The sequence below is a fragment of the Rana temporaria genome, chromosome 1, assembly GCF_905171775.1.
Source record: "Rana temporaria chromosome 1, aRanTem1.1, whole genome shotgun sequence".
NCBI classification, from domain to species: Eukaryota; Metazoa; Chordata; class Amphibia; order Anura; family Ranidae; genus Rana; species Rana temporaria.
In genome coordinates, this window is record NC_053489.1 from 362727473 (window position 1) to 362745923 (window position 18451).

The following is an 18451-nucleotide window of genomic DNA, read 5'->3' on the forward strand; positions in this document are numbered from 1 at the left end:
CGCCGGCGTATCCCTTTTGAGGATCTGGCCCTATATGAGTCTGTGCAAACTTAACGTAAATGAATATAGGATTGATACTAGTGGTGCACCGAAATGGAAATTTCAGAACCAAAACAAAACCGAAATAAAAAAAAATGTCAGGCCAAAACCAAAAACGACTTTTTTCTTTTCTTTTTTTTTTTTAAATAATTACTTCTTTTTTTTATGGTGATTTTGTTATATATTTTTTTTTTTTTTTACTATTTTTTTTTTTTGTGTGTATTGTCAGTGTGTTTTTTTTATTATAATTTGCATTTTATTTTTTATTATTATTTACATTTTATTTTTTTAATTATTTATTGCAATTTTTTTTTCTTTTTTTTTTAATCAGCCCTGTTGGGGGGGCTTTGGTGAGATATCAGGGGTCTTAACAGACCTCTGACATATCCCCTCTGAGACAGGAAAAGGGACTAGGGACACATATTCCTCAATCCCTTTCTCTTCAGCTGCGCTGAAAATGAATGGAGAGAAGACAGCATCTTCTCTTCATTCATAAACAAACATTGTAAACACAGTTTACAATGTTTCAGTTGAGTGAATGGACAGTCAGTCATCACTGTCCATTCGGAACAGTAAGGAGCCAGATTTACCGGCTCCTACCCCGCTCTCCATCCTGACAGTTCCAGGGGGTGGAGGAGGAGCACGGAAGGAGAGGAATACACGGAGGGATACACTGAGCACGGAGGGGGACATGGAGGGAAAGAGACTGCAGCAAAACAGGGGGGGGCTGGAGGAGGACACGGGACAGTCAGCGGTGATCGTGCGAGCAGTCATTATCGGCAATTTTTAAGCTGTTTCGGCATGTCCCCAAAACGGCTGTTTTCGGCCGATATGTATCGGCCACCAATATATCGGTGCATCCCTAGTTGATACCCCTCGCCGGGGATAGCAACCAATACCACTCAAAATTAATTAAATGATTAATGTCCAAACATAATCGTGTATAAATGTCCAATTTGTGAAATAAATATATTCCAAGAAGAATCCACCATCGATTTTTGTGAATTAAATGGAGGTGACTGTTCCTCACAATCGCACCAAAAGTGGTAAGTAAGCACCCTTACCAGAAGTGTTGGACCCCCTGTTAGATGAGGTCATACGAGCATCGATATCCACCCTGACGGGTAATACGAAATCCCAGCAGAAGTATGTAGCTCCTCTCCTGACTAACCCTTTCCAGACTCTGGGTTCTGACCGTCTCATCCAGACAGGAACCTTTAGGCAGGTAATTCACTTTACGCCAAACGATCAGCTCCTGTATGCTTTTTTTTTTTTTGCTGTGTCCGCCTTTTCGGAAAAGCTATTTCCCCACAACTCACATTTCCTCAGTTCAGCAGCATGTTTCCTCAGCACATGGCACTGCTAAAATTTGTTTTGGCATGCTTGATGCAAGCGTTTCCATGAGGCGAGTGGGAACATTTCTCCAAGTGGTAAAGACAGCCGCACGAAGGCCATCTACTGTCTGGAACTGTTGTCCATTTTTGTAAACTTTCCTTGCCATCCATCCCCAAAGGTTCTCAATTGGATTTAGATCAGGGGAACACGCAGGATGGGCCAAAAGAGTGATGTTATTGTCCTGGAAGAAGTCCCTTGTCCTGCAGGCATTGTGTACTGTAGCGTTGTCCTGTTGAAAAACCCAGTCGTTGCCACACAGACGAGGGCCCTCAGTCATGAGGAATGCTCTCTGCAACATCTGGGCATAGCCAGCGGCCGTTTGACGCCCCTGCACTTCCTGAAGCTCCACTGAAGGAAAAAGCACCCCAGACCATTATGGCGCCCCCTCCACTGTGGCGTGTAGAAAACATCTCAGGTGGGATCTGCTTGTCATGCCAGTAACGTTGGAAATCATCAGGACCATCAAGGTTAAATTTTTTATCATCGTAGAATAAAACTTTCTTCCACCTTTGTCCAAACAAGCAGTTCTGTGGCGTTCAAGGAGACAAGGTTTTTGAAGACAATTTTTGTAGCCCTTCAGTCTCAGATGCCGCCTGATGGTTATGGGGCTGCAGTCAGCACCAGTAAGGGCCTTAATTTGGGTCGAGGATCGTCCAGTGTCTTGATGAGAGACCCTGCTTATGCAGTTCAGCAACCCGACCACGTTCAAAAAGGGAGAGTTTTTTTGCCTTTGCCATCACGTGTGACTACCTGACAGAAAATTACCATGAATCCACATCTTTGCACAGATTTGGCCTTTTAAAGGCATGTGGTCTTAAACTTTTGATCAGGACTGTATATCTGTATATCTATCTAGATGATGATGATATTCCTAACCTGCTCATTTTGGGGTGTGTAATAGTGGGGAAGATGTGTTCTGACTGTAGGGGCTCCTGTTTGAAGACGTCCTTCTTCCTCCACAATACTCGGCCAGCTACTGCTTCTCTCTCTGATTCTCCACCTCTGAGATGGTGAATCAGCAAGTGAGAATTCTGTCACAGATCGCCAGTGAGGTGCCGAGATCGCACCTTCATAAACTGTCCCGTTTCTGTGACAGTCAGTTACAGATTCTCACTGTGCTGAGATAATCAGTGGAGAACATGTTCTCTGCTGATTACCTCAGCTTCATAAACTGTTCATGAGCTGAGATCAGCGGTGAGACTCAGGATCGCCGCTGATCTCACTTTCATAAAAGGACACCTATATGTCAGTATTACATTGTATATCCCTGTATGTTGTGGTTGTTCAGGTGCTTATCTAATAGTTTTTTCTCTTTCGTTCATGGACGGACACAGCCTTAATCTTGACAAAGTGGGAAATAGCCTTCCTTTAGGAGTGACTAGGCAGAAAGTGTTAAAAAACTTCAAAGCTGGACAGCCCCGCCCCGGGTGCGGTCCTACTGGCTATATCCCCTCAGCCTGCACCAAGCAGTTCAGTTTTTTTCTGCCTAGTTAAGGAGAAGACATGGCTCACTTCAGGCCCATAGGCCTGGAGGCTTTATTTCAAATCTACTTTGGATTTTTTGTTTCATTTTTCAATATTTTTTTTTCCTGTGATCTTCGATCAACTGCCAACTGGGCGACAGGCTGGATCCCAGATCCTTGTAGTCCCCCTTTACTTTGGGGAACCATAAGTCACTAAATCAATGTATAAAGCTGCATAAGAGATTCTGCCTACTTGTGTGTCCTGCTCCATGCTGTCGACGGCCATGTTTGGTGTGTCCATGCTGTATTTCTTTACTTGCACAATGTATAAAGCTGCATAAGAGATTCTGCTTACCTCTGTGTCCGGCTCCATGCTGTTGGCGGCCATGTTTGGTGTGTCCATGCTGTATTTCTTGACTTGCACTGGTGGCCATGTTCTTGTAAGAGCATCTGTATTGGCCTAGCGACGCTCCGCGGCCATTTCTGCTGATGTGTACTGACTGCTGCATTACTCTGCTGCACTGTGGTTTTCTGCCCTGTTGGCCTCTAGTGTCAGATCGGCGGCCATTGTACCATGGATCAGACCATTTTAAAATGGCAGAAGAACAGATACACGCTGCTGACTGAAGCAATCTAAAAGATTGACAAAAATAGCAGCCCCACAAACAGCCTTCGATCCCAGCTTTGGAGAGCACAGATCATCAGAACTGCTTCCTGCGGAGTGTGTCTGTCATCTAAACTATCTACTATGGTACCTGGGTGGTGAGTCCTCTGGGGGGGAACCCCTCGTCTCTGCTGAAGCCATGAGTGGTGGGTTACTTGTTTGGGAGTCCCTGTGTCAGGACAGCATGGCGTCAGAAGCAAGATGCTTTTTTTTCCCCCCTGAGACACCTGAGCTGGCAATTGATTCCCCTGCACCCGATGTATCAGGGGACGCTATGTCGGCAATCCTAGATGCCTTTGTGGCCAAGGTGGAAGCAGCGCGTGGGAGAACGGGGGCTAGAAAGCGCCCCCGCCATCTTCTGGGGACAACTCGGATGCAGAGCCGGGTCCAGCTAGCACTCATGACCCTGGCTCTGAGGTATCGGAGGATGTGGACCAAGATCGCCCAGACAGTGAGGACGACCTTGGACCCAAGTCGACACGCGATAGGGCTCTAGTAAGTGACCTGATCACAGCAGTGCGAGATACTCAAATAATAGAGGGGTCTGCAGCAGACACGCCGGTCCCTTTTGGGTTCTGTAAGGCAACCCGCACTGCTAAAGTGTCTCCTTGTGTCTTATTTAGACAAACTTTTATACAAGGAGTGGGATAAACCACAGAAGGTTTTTTTCAGTCCCTAAAGATCTAGCGGTGCGTTACCCTATTGAAGAGAGTGTCTTGAAAAGATGGACCTCGCCCCCGATAGTGGACCCTCCTGTGTCGAGATTAAACAAGCTACCACCATACCAGTGGAGGGGGCTCCCGCCTTCAAAGACCCTGCGGATAAGAAGGCTGAGGCGATCACCTGCAAACCTGTACACGGTAGTGGGTTCAGCGGTACACCCAACCTGGTGTCTCAGACACTCACTGAATGGGCAAAGATGCTGCTAAATGGGTAACAAGCATGTCAGGCTTCCTCGAACGAGGTAGCCCTAGCTGACCAACTAGTACAAGGCCTAAAATTCATTTGTGAATCAGCCTTGGACACTATCGCTCTGCTGGCCAGAGCTTCAAGTCAGGCGGTTGTGTTACGCCATCTAGTTTGGTTAAAGAGTTGGTCCGCCGACCAATCTTCCAAGAAAGCCCTGATGGACTTGCCCTTTAAGGGCGACAAACTTTTTGGAACTTCCCTGGATGACATAATCAAAGATGCTACAGGAGGTAAGAGCACACTGCTCCCACAGTCCAAAAAGGGGAAGGAGCCACGCCGTAGGCAAGGGCCCCTCTTTACCGCACAAAAGCTTTTTTTTCGTCCGCCCAGTACGGCAGGTAAAAGGCCACAGGCTGAAAAAAGCGTCTGCTCAGGGACAGAGAGGTCCCTGGTTTCGCAAACCCAACAAACCTGCAGACAAAGCTACGTCCGCATGAAGGTTTGCCCCCATCTCTCGGGTGGGGGGACTCTCGGATGGGTTTGCGAAGTAGTGTCTTCAGGGTACAAGATAGAATTTATCTTGCCCACCAAACAGATTTTTTTCCCTCAAACCTCCAGCTACAACTGACTCGTCGGAAAGCCCTATTTGGGGCAGTTCAAGACCTGCTAAAACGCGGGGTGGTTATTCCTGTCCCAGGTTCTGGAACGGTTTCAGGGGTTTTAGTCCAATCTGTTCATAGTACCAAAGAAGGACGTTCGCCCAATTCTGGACCTTAGGGCCCTCAATTGCTTTGTGAAGGTACAAAGATTCCGGATGGAATCGGTTCGCTCTGTCGTCACTGCTGGGGGATTCTGGCATCCTTGGACATCAGGGATGCCTATTTACAGATCCCCATATGCACAAGCATCAGAGATATCTGCGTTTTGCGGTCGGGGAAGACCACTATCAATTTGTGGCTCTCCCCTTTGGCAGAGCATCGGCACCAATGGTGTTCACCAAGGTGCTTGCCCCAATTCTCGTCCCTACTAAGACACCGTGGCATCGCTATCGTGGGCTACTTGGACTACCAGTCTCAGAATTAGAGGTGAGCATGTCTATAACCTGTCAAACCCCCCCGACACTTTGGTTGGGTACTGAACATTCAGAACTCAGTAATGGTACCGACTCAACGCCTAGTATATCTGGGGTTGATTCTGGACTCCTCAGAGGCAAAAGTTTTTTTCCTGTGGAAAAGTTGCAGACCCTTCGGGCTGCGGTGCGGCAGTTGACATCCCAGAAAGGGTCATCACTCCGCTTTTGCATGTGAGTCCTGGGCCTTAGGGTGGCCTCCTTCAAGGCGGGACCATATGCTTAATCTCGCACGCGAGTGCTACAGAAGGAAATTCTGTCAAGATGGGACAAGCGCCCATCATCCCTGGATTATCCAATCCAGGTGAGCCACTTGGTCAGGACCTCCCTTGTTGGTGACTGACCTCACCGGCACTTCTGTCCGGAAAGTCGTTCCTTTCCTTTCACTGGATAGTCATCACGACGGACGCCAGCCTTACCGGTGGGGGGGGGGGGGGAGTCTGGGGGGTTCAGTTGACCCAGGGTCGCTGGTCTCCAGAGGATTCCCACTTGCCGATCAATGTCCTGGAACCTCGGGCGATCAGGCTGTGCATCTCCACATGGTCTCAGAGGCTACAAGGGCATCCAGTCAGGATCCAGTCGGACAACGCCACGGCGGTGGCATATGTCAACCATCAAGGAGGAACAAGAAGCTCGGCTGCAGAGTCAGAAGTCGCTCACATCCTAAGGTGGGCAGAAAGGAGCATACCGGCCTTGTCGGCCATATACATTCCGGGCGTGGAAAACTGGCAGGCGGACTACCTGAGTCGCCAGATGCTGGACCAAGGAGAATGGTCTCTGCACCCGGATGTGTTTCAGCTCCTTTCCCCAAGTTGGGGCACGCCAGACGTAAATCTCCTGGCGTCTCGACTCAATCGGAAGGTATTGAGGTTTTTGGCCAGGTCAGGAGACCCATGGGCAGACACAACAGATGCGTTAGTGGCACTGTGGAGTCAGTACCGGCTAACCTATGCCTTCCCTCCTCTAAAGCTCCTTTCTCATCTGCTTCGCAGAGAGGGGATCCCTATGATCCTAAATGCTCCGGATTGGCCTTGACATCCTTGGTACGCCGACCTAGTGCATCTAGTAGCAGACGTCCTTTGGCGTCTACTGCTAGGAAAAGACCTGCTTTCTTAAGGTCCCATATGCCATCCTGTTTTACAGTCACTGGCTTTAATGGCAGGGCTATTGAGAGCCAGGTGCTTAGAGACCAGGACCTGTCAGACTCTACCATGAGGAGTGCTCGGAAATCGTCCTCCGGAAGATTTACCATCGCACTTGGGAGACCTACATATCCATTTGTTAGGAAATCAGGTGACATCCGCATGCTTTATTGGTTCCCAGAGTCCTGCTGTTCTTGCAGCATGGGGCGGACCAAAAATTTGCCTTAAGTACAATTATGGGGCAGATATCTGCCCTGGCTGTCTTTTTTTTTTTTTAATTTTTTTCAAAGACCCATGGCGGCTCACTCTCTAGTGAGAATGTTTGTACGGGGGGTTCGGCATGCGGCCCCTTTGGTCCGTCCTCCACTACCTCCGTGGGTATTTGAATAGCAGACGTCCCTTGGTGTCTACCGCAAGGTCCCATACGTCATCCTGCTTTACAGTCAATGGCCTTAACGGCATGACCTCTAGGTGCCTCAGAAACTGCTGTTTGAGAACATTAGGGAAGTTCCCTTGTTGACACTTTCTCAGAAAGTGGTCCTTTTGGTGGCTGTTATGTCGGTTAAGACGGGTTCTGATCTGGCAGCCTTTTCACGAAAGGCTCCCTATCTGATCTTCCACAAGGAGAAGGTGGTGCTGCGGCCGCAGCCGCCTTTTCTTCCCAAGGTCATTTCGACCTTCCAGCTCAAGGAAGACATTGTACTGCCATCCTTGTGTTTTCATCGTCGAATCCGAAGGAGAGGACGTGGCATTCCTTGGACGTTGCCCGAGCTCCGAGAATATACTTGTCTGTTACTGCTCCGTTCCAGAGTTCAGACCCACTGGTTGTTTCGGTGGCTGGTCCCAAGAAGGGCCCATTGGTCTCATCGGCCGCCATTTAGAGGTGGATCCAACAGATCCTGATCAGGCTTACGCCATAAAGGGTCGGGCGCCTCCCTATCACGATGCATTCGACCAGGGCAATGGCGCCTCTTGGACTTTCTGACATCAAGCGTCTGTTTGTGAGTGCATCTTCGGATGCTTCTTCGGTCGCAAAGTTTTGCAAGCGGCTGTTTAGAGTTACAACTCCTCAGTTGAGGAGCTCGGTTTTGTTTTGGGGTGAAGTTTAATTTTATGCTGTTCCCACCCCTCATTTTGACACTGATTTGGGACGTCCCACTTTGTCAAGATTAAGGCTGTGTCCGTCCATGAACGAAAGAGAAAATAGGATTTTATACTCACCGTAAAATCCTTTTCTCTGAGTTTATGAACGGACACAGCACCCACCCCTCTTTTTTTTTTTCTTAAGTTTGTACTGCTTGCTATGAACTGAACTGCTTGGTGCAGGCTGAGGGGATATAGCCAGTAGGAACGCACCCGGGGCTGTCCAGCTTTGAAGTTTATCACTTTCTGCCTAGTCACTCCTAAAGGAAGGCCATTTCCCACTTTGTCAAGATTAAGGCTGTGTCTGTCCATGAACTCAGAGAAAAGGATTTTACGGTGAGTATAAAAATAGTATATTTAAACTATCGATGCCCCCTGCTGAGACCACCGCCTGTGGCAGGGAATTCCACAATCCTTGCCACTCTTACAGTAAAGCACACTCTACATAGTTTCCTATTTTCTTCTCATTTTAATGAGTGGTCATGTGTCTTGTTAAACTCCCTTCTGTGAAAACATTTTATCCCTATTGTGGGGTCACAGTACGGTATTTGTAAATTGAAATCATATCCCCTCTCAAGCGTCTTTTCTCCAGACAGAATAAGTTTTAGTGCTCGCAATCTTTCTTCATAATTAATATCCTCCAGACCCTTTATTAGCTTTGCTGTCCTTTTTTGTATTCACTTCATTTCCAGTACATCCTTCCTGAGGACTGGTGCTCAGAAGTGGACAGAGTAGGTGCGGCTGGACCAGAGTATTGTAGAGTGGGGGAATTATCGCTTTATCCCTGGAGTTAAGCATTTGTTAAAAAAATTATATATATATATATATATATATATATATATATATATATATATATATATATATATATATATATATATATATATATATATATATATATATATATATATATATATATATATATATATATATATATATATATATATATATATACATATACTGCTCCTGTTCCTTCAATATGAAAGCTGCAGCTTGGTGCTTTTGCTTTTTGCCTTGCTTCTCTGTATTTCTTACAATACCTGTTTGATTCTGCCAGCTCCTGTCTTCCCACCTGAGAACAGACCATGGCTGCTGAGCCACGATACCGTGGTCTAAATGCGTGTCTGCGTCATCCGCAGGTCTCCTCTCTGCCTGTTTTCAGCTTCATCTTCCCCCTCCTTCTGCCTGTCAACATGTAGTCTGGAGTGAGAAAGGACGATCTCCTACACTCCCAGCACGCCCCTCTCCTCCTCTCGTACACACTGCATTGACGGCCAAATGGAGGAAGACGAGAAATTCTTCTTCTGACGTATCTTACATACGCCAGAAGGAATCTGAGTCCCTCCTACTTGGCTCCCTCAGGTCGCATATGGAGATGAAATAGGACAATTGACAGAGCTAAAAAATGCTAATAAAAGCTTTACACACACACAAAAAAAAAAATGAGGATGATGCTTCAATGCTTAGCGATCCATGTACTGTGTGCCTGATTAATTGGGGGCAATTGGGTTAACAACCACTCTAATCCATTTTTTCAATGCATGCCAATATTCTGTTTGCAATGTTAGCAGCAGCTTGGCATTGCATGCCGTTGCTAAGCCTATCATCTACTAGGACTCCCAGGTCCCTTTCCATCTTGGATTCCCCCAAAGGTCCCTCCCCCCCTAGTGTATAGATTGCATTTATATTATTGCCACCCAAATGCATTTTTACATTTTCCACGTTAAACCTCATTGTAGTTGCCCACCCCATTAATTTGTTCAGATCTTCTTGCAAGGTTTCCACATCCTGTGGAGATGTTATTGCCCTGCTTAGTATAATCTGTAAATGCAGAGATCAAACTGTTTGCCCCATCTACCAGGTAATTTATGAACAAATTAAATAGGATTGGTACCAGCACAGAACCCTGGGGGACCCCACTACCCACCCCGACCATTCCGAGTATTCCCCATTCATCACCACCCTCTGAACTCGCCCTTGTAGCCAGTTTTCAATCCATGTACTCGCCCTATGTTTCATGCCAATGAACCTTATTTTGTACAGTAAACCATTATGGGGAACTGTGTCAAATGCTTTTGCAAAATCCAGATACACGGTATCTACAAGTCTACGGGTTCTTTATGTAGATGGCAACGCACCTCCTCATAGAAGGAATAATAGATTGATTTGGCAATAACGATTCTTAATGAATCCATGCTGATTACTGCTAATGATGCCATTTTCATTACTAAAAGTCCTTTATCATCCCCTGCATACCATTGCTGTTGGGCTAACTGGTCTGTAATTCCCATATGGGCCCTTTTTAAATATTGGTGCTACATTGGCTTTTCTCCAATCTGCTGGTACCAGCCAGTAGGATGCAGCATGTATTTGAATGTCAAGGAAATATATTACACGCAATCCTGGGGTTCAGAAAACCTTTGTTTTAGGTTTTTATAAAAAAAAGACTATTGGATCATCGTAGAAGTGGTTTAGGTAGCAAATTCCTGTAATTTACCTTGCTGTCCTGTTAGTTCAGGACTGCTGCAGTTGAGTTTCAGATGGAGAGTGGTAGAAAAACGGTGAATGCTGCCTTATACTCTTGACTAATCTGTTTCCAGAAAAGATCCAGCAGCTGCATACTATATTTGTATCATAACAGAAAGTAAACTCTTGTTCGGCCAGCTACAAACAAGAGTTTTGATCCTTGATTTTAGCTTTTTGTTGTCAAAACAGTACTCTAACTGCCATTGATTTGGGATCCTTGTAGCACTTCACTTTTTTTGTTTTTTACTGAGATGCACATGAGGAGTTCCAGAAGTGATTGAAACCCACCCCTTTTTTTTCTCTTTGTTTTAGGTTCTCCCGTTCCTTTGCCCCTTTTTATTCCCTAATTTCCTATCTGCAATACCAAATTAAAAGCAAAAAATATTGGAGATGTTCCCTGAAAATGTTATGCTGTCAAGCCGCTCTTTCTCTGGGGGTCCATATTCTGTTGTCTGCTAAATCTTCCATGTTTTGCCAAACACTTCTTTATTTTTATGACGTTCATTCATGTGTTCAAGCATTTATACCTTACATTTCATGTATGTTGTGGTAATCACAACACTTTGTACTAATTGAGATTTAAAGTGCCAAAGGCACACTCTTCTCTCGGATGTTCATGAAACCTATAGAATAATTTGTCCAGTCTCCTGGTTTAAGTAAACTTTAAAATTAAAATGTCCCAGAGCAGAAACACTTTGATTTACCATTTTATCAATGAAGGCATAGTAAGATATACTGTATATACTCGAGTATAAGCCGAGGCACCTAATTTTACCACAAAAAAAAAAAGGGAAAACGTATTGACTTGAGTATAAGCCTAGGGTGTCCATCTGCATGCCTCACTGTGCCATGACTAGACTTGCGTTTAACATGGGAGTATATAGGTGTGCCCAGCTTTGAAAAATTTGTGCTCCCTGGCCATAGGTCCCCAGACAGCAAACTTTGGAGAACTGGGGCTACATGTGTGCCAAGTTTGGGGTCCAGGGGACCTACGGCCGTCCGGTACCGGGTCCCCAAAGTCTGGGAGATTAGGTGCAAAAAGGTGACTCAAGTATAAGCCGAGGGGGGGGGGGGAATTTTCAGCACAAAAAAATGTGCTGAAAAATTTGGCTTATACTCGAGTATATACAGTAATTGATATGTGTTCTGTATGTGGAATGGACGCATTAATTTACCAAGCACCTAAAGTAACTTAAAATTATTTTTTTTTGTACAGAGATCTGCCTGCTGACACGGGGACGACGGACTGCCAGTGTCCGTGCTGATACATACTGTCGTCTCTACTCCCTCTCTGTGGATAATTTCAATGAGGTGTTGGAGGAATACCCAATGATGCGGCGTGCATTTGAGACCGTTGCCATAGACAGACTGGATAGAATAGGTAAGAAGCCTTTTAACAACAGAGTAGTTATTAAAAAGACACTGTCAATACACCATGCCTATTAAGGTCAGCAAAGCCTCACACAATCTACATTGACCGTGTGCAGATTGTGTGAGGCTAATATCAGAAGGTGAGCAGCCATGTCAACAATAAATTGATCAGCAGCTGCAAGCACTGATCCATTCATTCTGATCTCTCCACTTGTAAGAGGAGGGATCAGCACAGTAAACAATACCATGTGATGACCAATCACAGGGATAACATGGTACCCAGCTGCTCGGATTGACTGGGTACAGTGTCTCTGCATACCCAGTGACCGCTCACTACCCAGCAGATGCGCCACCCGACTGCAAGTTATTCAGTGCCGTTTATAAATGGCATTGGGTAAATAAAGGGCCCCTGATCCGCTGTTGAAAAACATACCCTCATACCAAGGGTAGTTAATGTTCACAGCTCCTTATTTCAACAGAGCTTCACAATTACAGTTTAGCTTAAAACATTTTTTTTGGTTTTGCATTTCATATATTTACATCTAAAAGATATTCATCTTCGGCCCATTTCACACAGGCAGATTCTGTTCAACAGGGCATCAGTTACAGATTCCCTGCTGAATGTAGCAGAGCAGGCGAGTCATAGGTCCATGTCCGCTTAGTTTCTGTCTAGTGCACACGGAGCGAGCTCACTCTGCTGTATTGGCACCTGGGGGTAAATTAATTCTGCTGTCCGTTTGCATTAAGGTGAAAAAACATTTTCCTTTAAGTGCAATCTATGCATTAAGGTGAAAAAACAACTGATACTGCCGAGCCCCCGTTATACTTACCTGACCCCTCGAAAGTCCCGCGCGCGGTCCTGCGATCCTCTTCGCCGCTCAGCCTGGCCGCTGATTGGCTAGAGCGGATGGATTGAGAGCAGCGCTGCTGTCAATCACATCCAGTGACGCGGCGGGGCTGAGTGATACAGTGAACGGCTATGGCCGCTCGCTGTATCACGGGAGCGCGCCCGCAATTAGTGACCACCATGCGAGCTCTCACATGACTGTGGTGACTAATTGCTGGGAGGACCTGAGACAGCCGCCGAGGGACCCCAGAAGACATGGATCGGGGCCACTCTGTGCAAAAACGAACAGCACAGTGGAGGCAAGTATAACATGTTTGTTATTTAAAAAAAAATATATATATTTTTTCCTTTTTATTAACGCTTTAATTACCTCTGATCTGCCTAAACGCAAGAGTCTTTCTTTTTTTTTTCTTTTTTCATAGTCAGGGATAGGCTGGTGTGAACGGACACAAGTCTGTTTACACCCACCTGTCAACAGGGATAAATGGACCTTCTGATCAAGTTCACCTGAAAAACTGACAGGCAGACCTGATTGATGAATGTGCAAGGGGTCTTAGTTTTGTAAAACACTAATAAGAGTAGTTATTAGTTGCAGTTATATTTGTATGTGGGAGCGCTATATACAGTATTTGCCGGTGTATAAGGCGACCGGGCGTATAAGACGACCCCCTAATTTTACAGGTTTTTTTAAAGATTTTTTGCCTGTACTCACCGTATAAGACGACCCCCCTTCCGATGCTTCATATTTCTTCCTTCTGGAGCCATATTCGTCTTCCTTCTTGCTGGAGCCAATCATGGCGAGCGATGTGTTCTATTAATGAATACAAAGCCTGCTTGGATTGGCAGAGGCTGTAACATCATCAGCCCACGCCTCTCTGACTCTCAAAGCCAATCCGTGCAGGCTACTATATGAAGCCTGCTCGGATTGGCAGAGGTTGTTACTCCAATCTGAGCAAGCTCTGTATTCATTTGAATACATCGCTCACCGGGATTGGCTAAGCGGCATATACTGTATGTCCCAAAGCTGACCCGGCGTATAAGACGACCCCTGCTTTTTGGCCATTTTTTTTAAGTGTAAAAGGTAGTCTTATACGCCAGCAAATACAGTATTTGCTTATTACATATGCAGGCTCTGCCTTTCTGATCCCACTAAAAGTCTACCACACAGTGTGTCTCATAGAAAACAAGAGTTTGTGTTTTTCACACCATAAGTTAGAGCAAAAAGTTCCTGGCAGCCTGATACCATATGAACGTTTGCCTAAGTTCTAAATCCCATGGGGACCTTAGGCGCAGGAAGGAGGTCCGTTTTTACATGATAATGCTCCATTTTGCTTATGCAGATAAACTAAGCAAATATGGCTGCGCTCAAGAGAATATTTTTTTTTTTTTTTGTGCAAAAATACAATGAATAATATGATTGTAAAGGTTGTTTCTCTCTCCCCCCCCCCCCCCCAAAATTTTTTTTTTTTATACTTACCTGCTCTGTGCAATGGCTAGGCCCAAACCTCCTCTTCTAGGGGCACTCTAGGGTCATTTTCTGTGTGCATCACCATAGCAATCCACTTGTTATTGGGGGGGGGTGCACGTGCAGGTTTGCTTCTCCTTAAAGTATTTGTTTGACAGCAGCTAATGGACAGAGTGTTTAAATTGAGATAGGACTTGGGTAAGTGTAAGGGGCGATTATAAATACTGGGACAGCTTTTGCTTGCCTTAATGTCCTGCCTTTAGAACCACTTTAAGCCTTCTATACTACTTGAAAAAAATTGTTAAAGTATAAGTAAAGGCAAAACTTTTTTACATTTTGGACACAGTGGAGCTGGATAAGCACACCTATGAGCTTTTTATTGCTGTCTGTGTGTCTCTTTATTTTACCATTATCAAAGAAAGTAAAAGACAATCCCAAATTTTGGGTTGTCCTCAGAACAGGGAAATCTTCCAATGGGTACACTAGTTCTGGTGACCCCAAGGAATTTCCAAAATGTGCAGGGATTTCATCACTACATGTTTTGGCTATGGGAAAGGAAGTGAAGTTATATCTCCCCAATGGACACAGATGGCAAAAAAAAAAAACCCACAGATCTCACTAGGATTATAATCTTCCCTTACTCTATCCAAAAAATAAATTTTTTAACTTTATTTTTACTTTTATTGGGACAGGGGGGATTATTATTATTAAGGATATTAACTTGTTCTATCTCACAGGGAAGAAGAATTCTATCCTCATGCACAAGGTTCAGCATGACTTGAACTCAGGCGTCTTCAACAACCAGGAGAATGAAATAATACAAGAGATTGTCAAGTATGATCGGGAAATGGTGCAGCAAGCTGAGCTCCATCAACACCAACTAAGCGGTGGGATGTATGCTACATGCAATCCTCCCTCTCCTCAACCACAAGTCCCATCTGCCATAGCAACTTTGCAGCAAGCTGTGGCCATGAGCTTTTGTCCTCCAATGGCCAGCCCATTAGTGGGTTCACCGCGCATTATGAGGCGACTCCAATACACCCAAGGAGGGCCTGGAGCTTTTTCTATGTCCCCAGCTCTATTCCAGCCATCCCTGCAGCTCTTGCAGCATCACCCAATCCCCCAGCAGGGCCCACGTCGGCCATCGACTGCTGTGCCTAGTCCCCCTAACCAATCACCACGCGTGTCTCAGAACTTTGCCTACCCGACCAGGCATCAGGCAGGCTCACAACTTTCTCTTACCCAATCTGGGGGTTCTGGCTCCCCACAGCGGCTGTCTGTTCACAAGAGCACTCATTCTTTGCACTCTGGCACACTTACGCGTGAGTCTCGTCCCCTTTCCGCCTCACAGCCCTCACTGCCTCAAGGGGCATCACAGCTCCGCAGTCCACCAGCTCCTCCTGCTACAACTGGCAGCTTAACCTCTCCAGTGGCCAAAGGAGGTTTGGGACCACAGGCTGGTCCAAGAGTACCTGCCCCTGCAAGACTTGCCCTCTCCCATCAGTTGTCCTCTTCTGGTACAGTTGGTGGTGTATCGGACTCTGCCGTTGGAACATCGTTAGGAGGAAGGAAAGATTCTGTTGTTAGTGCCCCAGATACTGATCCCATCAGGGGACGGCTGTCTGCAAATTTGTGACTGGGTATACACATGCCCTCACCCAAATAGGTAGGTAATGGATGGTGCACAGTTGCTAATAAGAGAGAAACTATAATGTGCCCTCCTAACCATCCCTGTGCCACTTTAATACATCTTACTTGTTTTACGAATAGTAGCCCTAACTATGTTTGGGAGTGGAGGTAATATGTGGAAGTTACAAAGAACTAGTAGTTGATCAGTAAATGCCACTTCAGAAAGCACTCTGCCACATGACTCCTCCATTGTTAACAAGCGTAGGAAAATGTGGTATTGTTTATTGCTAGAGGTCTACCTAGAGCTCTGCATTAAAATGAATTGCAAATTTTGTGTTGGTCTAAGGCAGCTGGTCTCTTGTCAGCAAGAAAGAGACTATGGGTATTTACTACTAAGTTATTTAAATGATATGTAAACATATCAAAAACTCTTAGCTGGTAGATCTTGACTCTAAAATTACAATATGAAAAAGCTTCAAGATTGTTACTTATGCCCAACATATTAAGCCAATTTCCTTATGCAAACTGCAGGCAGTTTGTCCCAGCTACTGGCTCTTTACCAGGACTTAAACGACCCAGTGACAGTGTCACCTATGGATGTCATGATAAGCGCCTATATTTATATAACCATACATACATTTAGTTTGTAATCATATATTATTTAGTAGGCACATTTTTGTGTGATGTCACCATGTGTGCCCCTTTTCCTTTCAGTGAGCAAATAACCAACTGAATATAGCAATTAGGATTAGGCACTGCAAGGCCCAGTAACAAAATACATACCATTAATTGTATTGACAGGAGTAACACTGCAGGTGGCTGTTGTGAAAATAAATGTATCCTTACAGCAATAATGCAGCCACTTTTAAAAGTTGAATGCCAATGATTAACTGTTCAAAGGGTTAAACGGTACAATAAATATGGCTGCAACCATTGACACTTAACAAAACGTAAGAGTAATCAAACTGCAAGAGCCATTATAGAGAAAGAGCCAAAAAAATGCACTGCTAGCCAGTAATGTAATTGCAGCTGCTACAAATCACTCCTGGTTAAATGGTGGTGCCAAGTAGCCTTCCAGCAGCCATGGATCTGTGCTTGATCTCTCGCACCAAAGGACCTCTGTGTGTTTTATTTATAAACCATGTATTTTTTTATTTTTTTTCAGTATATCACTGCTGTTGTCCATTCCATGGATTGTATTTTAGAAAGCCATATTGTGTATATCACAGCTGTATATTGATATATATATATATATGCCTGTATAATCTGTACACTATACATCTTGTATAGCAGGAGTGGGGTTTTGAGTGTTTATCCAGGGTAGATGCAAATTCTTAAAAGCCACAAGTCAGGAATTTTCACTTACAGCGATGGAGGAATGCTGTGTGGCAAAGCACATTTTGATTCTGGGTTTATTCACCTCTGCCGCTTTAGCTGTGGTGTAGCCTTGGCTAGGTAAATATATTCAATGGCTAGGGACTGAATTGTTTCTACCAACTATCATAACTGGCCTTATTGTTCCAGCTGGCGTATTATGAAACATGGTCATAAAAAGCCCAATCACCCTGCTGTTTCTCTATGCAGCTGCACCACTGGTAAAACTGTGCACTGGGAACAAGCCCATAGAGAGCACTGGAGTGCTTTTTTGATGAAATGCCTAGAAAGGGGCAGTCCCATCTAGACTAATTTCTCCTACAGGGATTAAGCTTTATAGGCAATATGTACCCATGCTGTTCTTGGGGTTGTGGCTTTAATAGTGATGGAATACAGAAATTACCATTGTGGCAGTTTGTGTCAACATTGGGGGAGAAAAAAAAAAAAAAAGTACTACAACATTCCATTTTGTCTCTAAATTATGCATTATTTTCAAACGCATGTAATTCTTATGGGAAAAAAAAAAAGCAGTTATATGCTAAGGTTTTAAATGGGACTGTCCCTTCAGGATAATACATATGATAGTTTTTAACCAATCCCGTGATATGGGGGGGGGGGGGTACCCCAGACCTAAGAAGACAAAGTTTATATTCTTCAGAATAGACATTGCCCCCCCTCTGCTCCGTCTGTGGCTGGCAGTGTCACCGTTGAATGTATTTTGGAGACAAGGGGGGCCTGAAAGTGCAGGGTCTTGTGTCTCTGCAGAAGCTGCACTTTACTAAGCAAATGATTCCAGCTTCTTGTGTGTGCAATAAACAGATACTTCTGAATTGTGTGTTGTTTTGACTGGTTAACCATGTGATCATCTTTAGAGGGGCATTTATGGGATATCTTTAGTGCTTTTGTAGTGTATAGATCTCGCACTTCTGAGCAGCCATTCTGCATTGCTATTGAGGGCTGGCCAGATGAAGGTTACTCAGAGGACATGTTTGAGAAAAAATGTATTCTGCAGAAATAGATCCATAGATTACTAAACTGCATAGTGAGGAAGAATAGACACTCTACAGTGTCTTATGACACATTTACTACCACAAATGAGTTATTTAATCGGGAAAAAAATCAAAAATGTAAACACTCATGATATCCTTTTTATATGGTGAAATTCAAAGCACTTAATTTGCCACTTGTGCACAGTATAACGCTTAGATGTAAGCATCTGGCACAGGCTTCCCTCATGCCACCATCAATGGTGACCACAATGCACCCTATGAGAGGAGCCACTTTTCAAAACTGGCAATGGGATGGTATATAAATCATGCCAATGTGCTGAATCTTGGCATGGCATCTTACAAATACCC

General features: G+C 44.8%; 1 protein-coding gene across 1 annotated transcript in view; it reads left to right on the top strand.

The window, feature by feature from the left end:
* Positions 1-17923, top strand: part of HCN2 (hyperpolarization activated cyclic nucleotide gated potassium and sodium channel 2) — a 112575-nt gene extending 94652 nt beyond the window's left edge. Inside the window, exons 7-8 of the mRNA XM_040322072.1 lie at positions 11624-11788; positions 14828-17923. Of these exons, the coding sequence (XP_040178006.1) occupies positions 11624-11788; positions 14828-15726 (1064 nt within the window). The 3' untranslated portion in view covers positions 15727-17923. The remainder of the gene's footprint in view (positions 1-11623; positions 11789-14827) is intronic.
* The last annotated feature ends 528 nt before the right edge of the window (positions 17924-18451 follow it).